Below are 13864 nucleotides of genomic sequence, written 5' to 3'. Positions count from 1 at the left end.
AATGCGAAATCTGGACTCAAATAAAGCGGTAATTGCCAGATTGGAGGCTTTGTGTTTTTCAGATGCTGTATAGTGACTCGGTTTGTCGAGGAATCCTAAGTAAAGACACAAGGATGGTATTTTCTCATCGGTGATGCCTGTTGGTGTCAGCGCAGTGACTTGGGCCATTGTGCGTGTCTTATACAAATTAAACTCCGATGAACATTCCACAATATGGGAGTAAATGAAAGAATAAGAAAAACTTGTGTTCGTTGTCCCTTTGTCTCCTGCCAGGCACTGGAGTCTGGTGCGTGGAAGACCGCGTTCTTACCCTAGCTATGCGTGTGGGTGAAGCCGACTGGCGTGTTTCGTAAGTCAGGCTTTTGTTCAGCCGTTCCCATTACCTTTTCTTGGTGAAGATCAAGAGAAGCAGTGTCTGGAATAGAGATGGATCTGTGTCTTGTTGTAGGCCAGGGATAACTGACGATGGTGATTCAACGTCTCGCGTTTCTGACGGCTCGATCGCGCTAGGATCAGCATTTAGGCAGTGCCGTGGGAGCATTCGTCGTAGTGGGTGCCGCTGACTCCTTGGCAGCGGCTGTTCTCCACAGCTGGCGGTTAACACCGCCCGTCTGGAAGGAATTCGGCGCCCGGGACTTTGGAAGGCTGGTTGATAGTGGCAGGGGAGTAGAGGAAGGTTGTCCCTGCGTAGGGAAGGGGATGTTCCGCTGCTGCCTGCTGTCACCGGCTTCCTCTGGCCTTCCTGCCAGGCAGGATTTAGAAGGAGCTTGCTTTGAATAGAGTTGAGAGATGTCGAGGTGGGAGGGTGTTTGGAAGGAGAAGGTGCCTCAGCCATGGGTTGGAATGGAAATAAACTGGCAGTGGTCTTGAGCGAGTTGAATTTCTCTTGCTTGTGCCATTGGATAGAAAACACGACGCTACAGCAGCTGGATGTGGGTGCGGACCGCTGTACGAAGCTGAATGTGTGACTTAGCGTGGCACTATGGCAGCACTGCCAGGCGGCATGCGAGTGTAGCGTTGTGTCTCCACAAACAAATTGTGCTTCCTGTGTTTTGGTTTTTTTTTCGAAGTACAAGCGTGCGGTTCCTTCCCAGCAGTTTCAGTGAGCCTGCAGCCCGTTTCTGCCCTTCTGCCGGCTGTGGCCCCTGCGTCTGTAGGTGCTGATCTCTCTGCAGCCGCGTCGGTAGCAGTGGGGCTCGGGATAGCGGCAGTGCTGAGAAGATGCTGGTGACGGTATTTGTGAGCAGCGATGGTGAGCAGAAATGCCTTCGGTGTTACAGCGGTTCGAGGTGCAGGGGGGAAACGCGAGGCTCACTTGCAGTCACGATTTCTCGGGCTGAACAGGGAGAGGGCAGAGCGGTGCTGGGGTGGGAGTTGTGCAAAGCCTTGCAGGGGAGTAGCAGCTGGTTTTCCTCCGCTCAAGGGTGACTCCGGTGTCCTTGCACGCGCGGGCAAATTACCAGTGGGGGTATTACCCTCCAGGTAAGAGAGAAGGTGAAGGTCCGGACTATTCAGGGTCACGCTGGCGCACTGTGATGTGGTATCTTGAACTCCGAATGTGTTAGATATCCCTGTGTAGTGCACTGGTGATGAATGTCTCATAGCTTTACTAAGAAAAGTAATTGGAGACAGATGTTCTAAATCAATTACAAAAATTAATAAAGGCTTGGCTGTGTCACTGTGCTATAATTAAATTAATGGTTAAAAAGAAGAGTGTGACTACTAAAAAAATTATCTGCTAATAACAATGTATTTTTCAGTAAAGTATTTGTGTACTCTTCTGACAAGTTCGAACATGTCCCCGTAGGATCTGCTATCCAGATCATTCCCAGATCCCGTTAAAACTGGTTCCTTTCTACAGGAATCTAATTTGCAGAGGCCTTTGTCACATCTTAAATTTGAAAGGATTGTGCAGAATGGCAGCGGTCTGAGAAACTGTCGTCTTTGTTCCTGTATTGTTTGTTTGCCTCAAAAAGAGAGCCGTGGTAAACTCTGGAAACGACTCCAGAGCTCCAGTGTGCAACTCGAAAACGTAGTGAAGAAGGCTGGGAAAGAAGACGAGCGGTAATGGTGTTGTCGTCTGTTCTCGGTCCCTTGCTGCGTAGTCTGATTGCACCCAGCGTTCTCTCTGGGCTATGGAGGTGTTAGCGGTTGGGGAGGATTGCTGTGCCCCGCTCCTACAGGCTAGCTAGAAATATTTATTCTTTCAGTGCGTGTGGCACAGTCCAGAGGCACACAGAAAGGTTTTCCTCGCGGCTTAGTTCCTCGCAGGCCTTGGAAAAGTCTTTCCCTCGTCTCGTGCTGCGGTATTGCGTGTCGGGATCGCCTTCCACCACAGGGTGCAAGCCTGCACGTTAAGGAGGGTTTGTAAAGTTCCTGAGGTGATGTTGGCGTGGCTCTTACCCCGCTGAAAGAATCTGCGAGTCTGAGGTGTGTGTCAGTGCTGTGCAGGAGAGGAGCGAGGGAACCGACCTTTACAGCAAGACAGTTACTTTCCAAATGGACAGGGTTTATGACGGGGCAGCTTGGCCGGCTCTGTTAGCGTTGTCGAACAAAGTATTCGGCATCACAGCGATCAACGTCGCAGTTTGGGCTGTGTGTTTCAGGGTGAACTGGATGATGTGGGTTATACTGGTGTTTTTCTGGTCTGCTGGAATGGAAACAACTCTGCGTGGGTGTGAGGAACATGCTGGTGGTGCTGCTGTGTGTTCCTGGTCGCCTTCTTCACCCAGCAGTAGACTTCTAAATGCTGTTAGGTGGAAAAAAATACAGAAACGTGCTTGGTTTTGTGTATCTCCAGAGCACTTCGTTCTTGTGCTGGAGTAAATTCTCCTCCTGGTTGCATTGAGGGAGCAGAGGATTGCTTGGCCCGGTAACTTCAGGACCAACCCGGACTCCTTCAGCCTACAGCGTGGCCGTCTCCTTCCTGAGCGTTGCATTCGTTGAGTCGCTGCCAGCTCGCCTGACGTGACTTTGACTCGCAGGGGAACCCGTTCTGGCCTGATGCCGCTGAGGAGTTTGAGTGGCAACGTGCCACGGGGACATCTGTCACCTCTGCGGTCCCTGCAGCCTTTGCTGGCCCAGTAACTGAGGGTCACAGCCCAGTTTAAGTTGTGACTAGGTGGAACGCTTGCGAAATGAGCCGTGTCTGGAGTCATCCCAGCTTTCAGCAATCTGTTTTTTACGCTCATGGCTGTCGTCTCGTGTTTTGTTTTACATTAATTAAAAAGACTTACAAGCCAGGGCTGAAAAAGACCCGTTAAATCTATCTGTTCTTCCAGCGTGAGGTTTTGTTGTGGGTTGGTTTGGTTGGTTTTCCCCTCTAGGATGTAATTCACTTAGGAGCAAGCCTGGAGGCCCAAGATTTATCCTTTTCTTAAAGAACAGCACCCGTGTTGGTGAATATCTGACTCTCCAGACAATTAACAAGCGGGTGCTTGGATTCCTTGTGTGGAGTGTTGTACTGCCTGACGCTGAGCACGCAAACCGCCACTTCTCCTTTGAATAGAGCAGAGCTGCGTACTAGGCTGGGGGAGAGGGAGCACAGTTCAGCCCACCGCTGTCAGCATGGCGCCAGTGCCAGCACCGAGGGTCCGGAAGCTGAGGAAGGATCGCAGGTACGTGCAAATGAACCTAAACTGCGGTCCAACAGAACCCCTGTCGCTCCAGCCAGCAAGTCGGCTCTGTCGGGGGCCCAGCTGAGGTGTCTCCATACCAATGCACACAGCATGGGGAATAAACAGGAAGAGCTGGAGATGCGTGCACACGAGCAGGGCTACGACCTCGTTGGCATCACGGAGACGTGGTGGGACGACTCCTACGACTGGAGCGCCAACGTGGAGGGGTATAGGCTCTTTAGGAAGGACAGGAAGGGGAGACGAGGAGGGGGTGTCGCTCTCTACATCAGCAACCGGCTGGAGTGTGTGGAGCTCCGCCTGGGGATGGAGGAGGAGCTGACAGAGAGCTTATGGGTCAAGATTAGAGGACGGGGACAGACGGGACGTTAGGGTGGGGGTCTGTTACAGGCCGCCTGGCCAGGAGGACAGAGCAGACGAAGCGCTCTATAGGCAGAGAGGAGCAGCCTCACGGTCACAGGCCCAGGTCCTCATGGGGGACTTCAACCACCCTGACATCTGTTGCAGAGACAACGCGGCAGGGCACGGGCAGTCCAGGAGGTTCCTGGAACGCGTGGACGACAACTTCCTCCTGCAGGCGCTAGAGGAGCCGACAAGGAGGGGTGCCACGCTCGACCTTGTGCTCGCCAACAGGGAGGGGCTGGTGGGGGATGTGAAACTAAAGGACAGCCTTGGCTGCAGCGACCATGACATGGTGGAGTTCAAGATCCACGGGGCAGCAAGGAAACTACATGGCAAGCTCTCTGCCCTGGACTTCAGGAGGGCGGACTTCGGCCTCTTCAGGGACCTGATGGGCCAAGTGCCATGGGAGGCGGCCCTGGAGGGAAGAAGGGCCCAGGAAAGTTGGTCCATATTCAAGGAGCACCTCCTCCAAGCTCAGCAGAGGTGCATCCCGATGAAGAACAAGTCGGGCAAAAAGGCCAGGAGGCCGGCGTGGATGAGCAAGGAGCTCCTGGAGCAACTGAAAGTGAAAAAGGAAGCCTATAGAGGGTGGAAACAGAGACAGGTAGCCTGGGAGGACTACAAAGAGGCTGCGTGAGTGGCCAGGGATCAGGTGAGGAAGGCCAAAGCCCTGGCAGAACTGAATCTGGCCAGGGATATAAAATGTAACAAGAAGAGCTTTTATCGGTACGTAGGGGACAAAAGAAAGTCCAGGGAAAATGTAGGCCCCCTCCAGAAGGGAACTGGTGTCCTGATTACCCAGGACATGGAGAAGGCTGAGGTTCTCAATGACTTTTTTGCCTCAGTCTTCACCGACAAGAGTTCCTGTCCCACCACCCAAGCAGGGTAGAAGGCGCAAGCAGGGACTGTGAGGATGAAGAACCGCCCACTGTACTCGAAGAGCAGGTTCGGGAGCGTCTGAGAAACCTGAAGGTGCACAAGTCCATGGGACCTGATGAGATCCATCCGCGGGTCCTGAGGGAACTGGCGGATGAAGTTGCCAAGCCACTGGCCGTCGTATTTGAGAAATCGTGGCGGTCTCGTGAGGTCCCTGATGACTGGGAAGCAGCAGTCATCGGGGACCCCCCCAGCAACACCAGTTTAAAGCCCTCCAGACGAGCCCGGCAAGTCTTTGTCCAAACACGCTCTTCCCCTTCTGGGTTAGGTGCACGCCGTCTGCCCCTAGCAGCCCGGGCGTCTCCAAGCACGCCCCGTGATCTGGATACACAAAGCCCTGGCTGCAGCACCACTCCCTGAGCCACGAGTTGACCTGCCAGATGCGTCTGGCCCTTTCAGGCCCATTGCCCTTGGACCGGGAGGATTGACGAGAACACCACCCGCGCCCCAGAGCCTTTGACTGTTGAACCCAGAGCCCTGAAATACCTGATGGGCCCAGCACCAGCATTCCTCTCTTGGACGGTTACGCTGTTGTGAAGTGCGGATCATCTGCGTGGGTGTTTCTGGAGAATCGAATGAGCGGGGCTTTGTCAGTCCAGCCTCTCCTGTGATCAGGCAGGGCACGGCCGATGAGAGCGGCGTCTCCTTTAGAGGAGAACGTCTCTGTTCTGCGTAGTTGAGGGAGAGGATAAAGAAGCTCCTCTTCCGCATGTCTGTGTCCTTCCTTCCTGGTAGCACACTGGAAATCGAGGAGGAGTTCAAGAAGTGTAGGAAGAGGCCTGGGATCGCAGGGATCACTGGACTAAATGGGCTGTTCAGGAGGTCTGCTTCATCAACTGGCATTTAGGTCTACATCGCCCTCCTCCCAGAAGCCAATTAATCCACTTCCAGCAAGCTGCTTGGCAAATCATAAACTTGAGGCAGGAGAAGAGAGAAGAACATAATTTGTTCTTTCCCAGCAGCTGATTTCTGCCATGGTCTCCTCGCTCTCCCTAGATGAAGTAGTGAATCTGTGTACATCTGTCTTGGCCGATGAGTTTAAAGTGCTCCAGGACCTGTGGAAACATTAAAAACCTCCTTGGAAACAATCGAAGAGAGTACTGCACGCTCTTGGACATGCTACTACAGAAGGCTTGGCGTTCTCACTTATGAAAGTCTACCAAAGCCGGGGGCGGGGGGGGGGAAATTGGCCATACAACTGTGTCCATCCTGGCCACATTGAGAAGAATCTGCAGTTTCTGGTAAGGAATCAGGGTATTTATTTGTGCTTCTGCTGTTTTGTCTAGTAGCGATAGCATTTCAGGAGGGAGCGATGTGGCGGGGACCTGCCTAGTCTGTGCCGAGAGGAGACAGTCAAAGTCGTTGGGCTGATTTGACCAGAAGATCTTTGGCGGCTTTACAATGGACTCGAACCCAAAGCCGTTTGTTAGGCTAGTACAAGTCTTCCCAGGTTGTCTGTAAACTCCAAAGGGGTTGGGAACCCGACTGTGACGCTCTGCTTGAGGTTGCGCGGTGGCCTCTGAACTGACCGCGAGGCCGTTGTGGCTTCAGTCGTCAGGATTTCTCACGGAAGCTGGAGCGGCAGTGTAGGACCTCTCACGTGCAGTCACAGACCTTCAGTGTTTGGGAAGGTCTCCGCTCCGTGAGAGCTCTGGGGCTGACTGTGTGCTCCTTGTCAGCCGTGTGAGATCGTTGAGACGCTGAGGAGGAGAAAATGATCGGCTCGTGCTGTGGATTTGGGCCTTCATCAGGTGCTGGGTGGGATGTCAATGGTCAGAACCTGATGGAGCTGTCCGAACATCCTTTTCTTTTCCTTCTCCTCATCTCCCGTCTCTTCTCTTGGATAATCACCTCATTTTCAGGAGTCTTGTGCAGGGATTACCTCTCTGTTTTGGTTTGTTTGTTTGTTTGGGGTTTTTTTGTTTGGTTGGTTGGTTTTTTGTTTTGTTTTTTAAGATTGCAAATTCAGTCTGTTTGTCTCTGGTTTTCCTTTACTCCTTCCGTCTTTTTCCTGTCCATCTTCAGAGACCTTGCTTTGTAAAACCGCGGAGGCCGGAAGCGTGTCCTCTTCTGCGCTTGGGACCGGAGGCAGCACGCGTGGCATTCAGACTGTAGTGGGTTCGTGCTCCTTGGTTTTGATCTTAAAGAAGAAAATGGTCAAAGATAGGCCTTCACGACATCTCTGCATCTCTATCCTCTGCCTTGGTTTGGGGCTGCGATTGTTGATTGACTTTTTTTTTTTTTTAATGGTCTGGAAGTGGGAACTGGTATCTCTTTTCCAGCGGTCCCCTTGCTTGCGGAGGCATTTGGAAAAGTGAGGCGAGGTGCAGTGTGGGCTAAGCAGTTGTGTGGCTGGATGTGAATCTTCTGATGCAGTCTTCCCCCAGCCTACTGTTTCTGCCAGGTCTGGTCTTCATGAAAACATTTGGATCACACGCCCTGAGGACTGCCAGCCAGGCAGCAGCCAGACTGTAAAGCATCTTCCGTGAAAAGCTGTTTTGGCTGTGGGTCAGAACGTTTTGGCGTGCAGCGGGTCTCTTTCTGAATTTACAGTTACGCAGGAAACGCTTGCTCTTGGGGTGCAGCAGCCCTTTTCTCTCGGCGTCGGCAGTTTTGGTAACGCCGGAGCGTTTGTGGCCCTGAACCAACCTGGGCGTTGTGTCGTATTGTGCTGCAAATCTGTGAGTTCCTCTGCGGCTTCCTGTGTCACACCTCCCTCTGCCCGTCTGGAAGCCCTTGGCCCTCGAGACGTGGACGACAGCGGGATCGAGTCGTGCGTAAGCACAGATTCCTGAATGAGCTAACCGTCGTGAGGAGAGAGCGCTGTTTTGGTGCGGCACTGGCCCCCCAGGTTGCCAGAAGCAGCTGGGCAGTGTTCCTGGGTGTGGATTTCCTCGTTCTGTGCAGATGTTGCCAGTCTGCTCTGGCTGGCGAGGAGGAGCCTGTGGAACTGGGAGCACGGTGGGACAAACGGGATCCTGACTGAAGGACGCAGCCGACCGCTCACAAGCATCCGCTCGGCTGGTGCGAGCCAAGAGGAGCAGCAGCTGATTGATGTGGGGTTTCCTGGGGGTGGTGGGAGATGGCGGACAGCCCGTGGGGGACTGTGCGGGGGAGAGCGTTACAAGGGAAAGGCGCTTTGTGTTGAACTCCTCGGCAGGTACGTCAGCACAACTGCAAGGAATCAGCCTGGTGCTGCTTGCTGTAAAGCGCAAGTTATTGTCAAACGAGCGAAAACTGAACGACGTCCACGAGTACGAACGCTGGGAAGGTGTTCCAGCGGAGCGGTTCGACTTCCAAATGGAGCTGGCTTGTTGCTAAGCTGCAGTAGCACTGCTGCTCGCATTCACATCAACACGCTCTCATACCAAATGACCTGGGTGAAATATTTTGTGTGTTGTGTGATATAAGGGTGTTGAGTTTAGCAGATGAAACTGCTGCCTCTTCCCCATCATAACTTTTTTTTTTTCAAGCAGGATGTTTCACTTCTGAATGAAGAGAATCAGCACTTTGAACCGTTGCAAGATATTCTTGTGGCGCAGGCTGCACATCACGAGTTTGGTGTCTTCTTTTTTTCCCCCTTTTGTTACAGTTGAAATTTGTCGGCCGCTTTGTGAAGGTGCAGTCCCATACTCCTCTTTCTGTCCGGGGATACTGAAGATAACTTCAGGTTACTGCAGAATTCTTGCCACCTCCTGGTCCTGGCTCATTGAAGCCCTGAGCAGACCCTGGTGTCTCCGATGGTCTGCTCAGAAACTTTCAGTATTGCTCTACTTCTGGTGCACATCCTGTGCCGGGGCTGTGGGGGTTTAGTGTGAGTTCTCCAGTGTCTGCCAGCAGGCGAACTGGTATTTAATAGTCAATGACACTAGAAAATAAATATTTCCTTGAGCTAGCGTGGCTGTGTTCAGAGGGCAGGTGGGAGCCAGAATCATCGGTCTCTGAGGTTGCTCAAGGCTCAGGGATTTGAACACCCAGTTCCTAGGCAGCTTGGAAAATCCTAGCCTAAATATTCGTATTGAAACAGTATACAGAGGGTTGGGTATTTTCACAAGTTTCCTTTTAAAGCATGCTCTGGAAAACTGAAGGCTGAAATTACCAGCTGAGTGTGTGTGAGAAGCAGCAACCTTTTTCCTGGACAAATGTGACTTCTGCTCTGTTTCTGTTTTTCTTCCAGCTGGCAATCCTCTCGTTCAGCAAACCGGACAGCCGCTAATCCTTACCCAGAACCCGACCTCGGGGCTGGGCACAATGGTAACTCAGCCCGTGTTGCGACCTGTGCAGATCATGCAGAATGCCAATCACGTCACGAATTCTCCGGTGACGAGCCAGCCCATCTTCATAACAACCCAGGTGAGGCTGAGGCAGAAGCTCTGGTGCGCTCATCTGTGGGAGACTTTTCTCTGTTGAGAAATAATCAGCTGCCTCTTTCAGATTTTGTGGTACGCTTTAGTGGAAGTTAGACTTGCGCTGAAATCTGTTGGGTTTTTGGGTTTTGGTTTCTGTAGGTTTAGAAGTAGTGTGTTCTTAGTCCTTTTGCAGTTGAGAAAATTGGCCACGTTCCACACCTCAGCAGGTCCTGTGGAGCCAGCGCTGGTCTGGTGGGACTTCACGCTGGCTCTCATGCGTGGGGCCTGACTCCCTGCTGCACGTGGGTCTCTCCGCTCTGCGTGAATTTGACCTTGAATACTTAATGGCTTTGGTTTAGTTTCCTGGGAGACGTGCAGGTAAATTTTTTAGAATGTGCTGGCCAAGAACAGCATGGCCTCATAGTTCAACTGATCTAGAGGTGATAGTACTGTGGGGTGGGTCTTTTTTAATTATTTGTTTGATTTTTATGGTAGAGAGCTCGTATTGAAAGTGCCTCAGATACTCTCGGTGTGGTAATGGTGCTGTTTGACCGCAGGGATTTCCCGTGAGGAACGTGAGGCCTGTACAAAACACAATGAATCAAGTTGGGATTGTTCTGAACGTACAGCAAGGTCAAACAGTTAGGCCCATCACCCTCGTCCCAGGTAAGGACTGGAACGTGTCCAAGCCATCGTCGTGTTCCTCTTTAGAGCAACAAGGATTAAAAATATATATATATATTATCTTTGAAATCTGTTTCACCTGCATATCTAGTAACTCTAAAGAGGGGGATTTTCAGTTCTGTAGCAGGTGAGATTTGTCGGTATTTGTGGCTCTAATTGCGCTCCTCGTTTTGCCCCACCTTGCAGAGCAGGGGACTTCCAGCTGGAAAGCATGTCTTCCTCGCAGCGCTCCGTATGATCTCTCCTCCTCAGTTAGCTTAATTCCAAAATCCCAGCCCGTGACCACTCCTCTTCCTTCCTTTCGAAATCTCCCCAGTTGCCTGCAAACCAAGCCGTACCCCGAGGGTGATTTTTTTCTAACACTGATTTCTGCTACCTGATCCTCTCGTGCATCATCAGAGAGACCAAGAGCTCTTGGTCACTGGACACCTGCCTTGTAACAACGCAGCTGTGCCTAGTGATGAGTCACGTTTCACTCTCCCCAGAGCAAATCTCCAAAGCCTCGTATTGCAAACTACTTTGCAACTGTAAGATCGCCCTTGTCCTGTTGTAGGAAGCCTTCCATGAGTTTCCGTGGGACCTGGTGACTAGGACTGTGAGCCTCACGAAAGTCAGCAGGATTTATGCTCGTAAACTACTTGAGCCTTTTGGAAAATTCCACCTAAAAAAAAGTTGTAAATACAGTCTTCGCTCTGTCTGCATCCATGTTCAGTTTTCATCTGCTTGGGAAGTGAAATTAAGGTGCTGAACTCTTAAAACTTCCACTGAAATGGAAGTTGGGGAATTTGGGGAGCTCAGCAGCGTTGGAAAATGGGTTGCGCTCAGGTATTACTGTGCAAGGAATGGAAATGGATTGCTTGATCTGCCTTGTTTGTTCATTTGTTTTGTGAAGCCCCAGGTACCCAGTTTGTTAAACCAACAGTCGGAGTTCCTCAGGTGTTCTCTCAAATGGCCCAGGTGAGACCAGGTGCAACCATGCCGGTCCGCCCCGCCGCCAACACTTTTACCACGGTCATTCCGGCCACGCTTACCATCAGGAGCACTGTTCCGCAGTCCCAGGCGCAGCAGCAAAGTAAGTCCGCTCCCAGCACCTCCACACCTCGTACCGCGGTGCAGCCAACAACCTTGGACAGTTAACTGTGCAGCAGCCAGGGCAGTCCAGTCGAGCCGCTAACCCCAAATTAGGTAAGACTTGCTCTGGAAAAGCTGGCGGCCTCGAGTGCGGAGCACTTGTCCGTGGTTTGATCTTGGAGCGTACAGCCTAGCGGCTAAAAGACAGCAGTTGAGTCAGAACCCCTGGGTTCTATCTCTGCCTCCATCACTGACTCACGCTTCACCGCTCTTACCAACCTGGAAAATGAGGGCAGTCCTGCCATCGTGTCCCGTTTGGTCTGAGAGCCAGTTACATTTCCTTCTGTCGAGTCTTCCGAGACCATGGGTTAGAACTCCCCAGAAGTGAAAACTACTGCTTGTTAATCACTTGTGGTTTTTGAAAGGCGAAGTCAAATAGATGATGAACATAAGCAGACACTAACCCTGTTGCTTTTTTGGTTTTTTTTTCAATGTTGGCTGAATTCATGAATGAAATGGTTGCTCGAGAGTAGTGACAAACAACTTAAAAAGGAAAAAAAACCCAAAACTTCACACACAAGTAGTCAGGTTATTTGTAGCGTCAAGTGGCCATAATCATACACAGCTGCATTTAGAAAAGAAATACAGATGATTTTTGTGACCATCAGCGTCCTGTTTAGTTCACGGTGGGACACGGCTCATGTCTTGGAGTGTGGTCTGGAAGGCTGGGGAAATTTACGTTCCAGTCTTGCCAGCCTTTGCGTTACTGAACGGGATCGCTGATGGTTTAGTCGTCTCTGGTGAGCACTCAAGGTAGAAGAGCAAGAGGCAAGGCGTGCTAGGTGGGAGCGGGATTCACCCAGTGGACCGGATCCCGCTGATTCCTTATTAGCGCTCTGCTCTGCGTTCCCTCGGCAGTGAGCATTGCGAGCTTCGTCACCGTGAAGAGGCCCGGCGTGACCGGCGAGAACAGCAGCGAGGTTGCTAAGCTGGTGAATACCCTGAACACCGTCCCTTCGCTAGGACAGAGCCCTGGCCCGCTGGTGGTTTCCAACAGCAGCCCCGTGCACGGCTCCCAGAGATCCAGTGTTTCAGAGTCGTCGTCGTCGTTGAAAGGTCTGGTCTGTAGCAGCTGTCGTACAGCTTGGTTGATTCTGCTGAGAATCCATAAATTCTATTTTCTGGACTAAAAAAAAAAACCCACAAAACTGGAACTTACTGTGATTTCATAGTAGGGATAAACACTTGAGAAGCTTCACTATTAATTTCTTCATCTTTGTTATTTGTACATTTTTACCCGGTGATCACGTTTTGTTTGTGGGTGTTTGCTTGCGGGCGTTAATTTGCGTTCAGAACTACTGGTGTGCATGCTGCCGTTTTGAAAACGCACCCCTGAAATACTCTACACGAAGAGGCAAAAGGATAAAATCTTTGCTTCTCTTCTTCCAAAAAAGCGCCTTCCGAAGGTTTTTGGGGGTCCAGAAGTTGGTTTAAGGTACATCTCGTGTGAGCTGTGTTCTGAGCCTCTTCCTGCGGTTGGAGGTGAAGATGAGGCGTTTTAGTTTGAATGGAAACTAAAGCAAATGAATGATTAAAGAAACCAAACTAATGATTAAAGAAAAAAGGGAGATGGGTGGAGCTGATCTTTTTTCCTTCTTTTCTTTTTGATTTATTAACTCTAGTTTTGAGAGGCTCCTATTCTTATCCTAGCTACCAGGAGATACGTTTTGTCATACAGACTGTCAGAAGTTTGCGTACTTTTGCCTTTTCCGTGCCTCTTCCAGTTTAGTAGTTAAAATTACAGCTCTGGAAACGAAAGCGTCCTACTATACCAAAAAGATTCCCTGCGTTTAAGATTACGTGTAAGGATTCTAATGTTCTTGTTTTGTTTTGTGTTTTCCCGTTACAGTCAGTTCGTCTCCTATTCCCACATTTGATTTGCAAGATGGTGGCAGGAAGGTCTGCCCAAGATGTGATGCTCAGTTTCGAGTCACAGAAGCTTTAAGAGGACACATGTGTGTAAGTTCTGAGATGCGCAGCATCCCTCTGTGGAAGTAGGCAGGACCTCAGTTTTATGTCCTGTTGGTGCCAGAGATGTGTTTATTTTCTAGTCTTGTGTATCGGTAAACAATCAAAATGTAAGATCGACTGTTGACTCTGCATTGCTGTTTCCTCGAGAGTTCCCTAGCGTTCCTCTGTCTGTCCTCAGTACCAGTTAGTCTTTGTTTCTGTAGTTCTTCCTAGATACTAACCCCCGCACATATTAAACTGTGGGTTTGTTGTTTTTTTTTTTTCCTTTTAGTACTGCTGCCCTGAAATGGTTGAATTCCTCAAGAAAAGAAAATCTCTGGAATCTGAACCAAATATTCAGTCTGCAAAGCCTCCATCTCCAGAAAAAACTACAGCTGTTTCTTCCCCACCCTCTTCTACTCCTATCCCTGCGTTGTCCCCGCCTGCTAAAGCTCCAGAGCCAAGTGAGAACGTGGTTGACTCCTCCCAAAGTAAGCTCATTATGTTGGTAGATGATTTCTACTATGGCAGAGACGGTGGCAAAGTGAGCCAGCTGCTGAACTTCCCCAAGGTCCCAACTTCCTTCAGGTGTCCGCACTGCACCAAGAGGCTAAAGAACAACATACGGTAAGGGTTCGTCGTCAGCGGTTGGGGTCAGGCATGCTCAGAAGCAAGTAGCGCAGCCTCTGTGCTGCAGAATCTGTTCCCTGGCTTCCCCTGGAGTTAGGGAGTGGGAGGCTGCTGGAGAGATGTTGCTTGCATTGGTGGGAAGAGCAG

The 13864-nt window shown here is 50.9% G+C and overlaps 1 protein-coding gene across 2 annotated transcripts in view; it reads left to right on the top strand.

Annotated features, from left to right (window-relative positions):
• POGZ (pogo transposable element derived with ZNF domain) overlaps positions 1-13864 on the top strand; it is a 36794-nt gene that overhangs the window by 14003 nt on the left and 8927 nt on the right. For both annotated transcript variants that reach the window (XM_086768518.1, XM_086768517.1), the window contains exons 3-8: positions 9151-9326; positions 9880-9988; positions 10899-11078; positions 11996-12193; positions 12987-13096; positions 13380-13714. In XM_086768518.1, the coding sequence (XP_086624644.1) occupies positions 9151-9326; positions 9880-9988; positions 10899-11078; positions 11996-12193; positions 12987-13096; positions 13380-13714 (1108 nt within the window). The remainder of the gene's footprint in view (positions 1-9150; positions 9327-9879; positions 9989-10898; positions 11079-11995; positions 12194-12986; positions 13097-13379; positions 13715-13864) is intronic.

The sequence above is a fragment of the Chlamydotis macqueenii genome, chromosome 28 (genome assembly GCF_036417535.1).
Source record: "Chlamydotis macqueenii isolate bChlMac1 chromosome 28, bChlMac1.mat, whole genome shotgun sequence".
NCBI classification, from domain to species: domain Eukaryota; kingdom Metazoa; phylum Chordata; class Aves; order Otidiformes; family Otididae; genus Chlamydotis; species Chlamydotis macqueenii.
The sequence above is the reverse complement of the archived record's forward strand: the minus strand, read 5'-3'. Positions and strand labels throughout refer to the sequence as shown.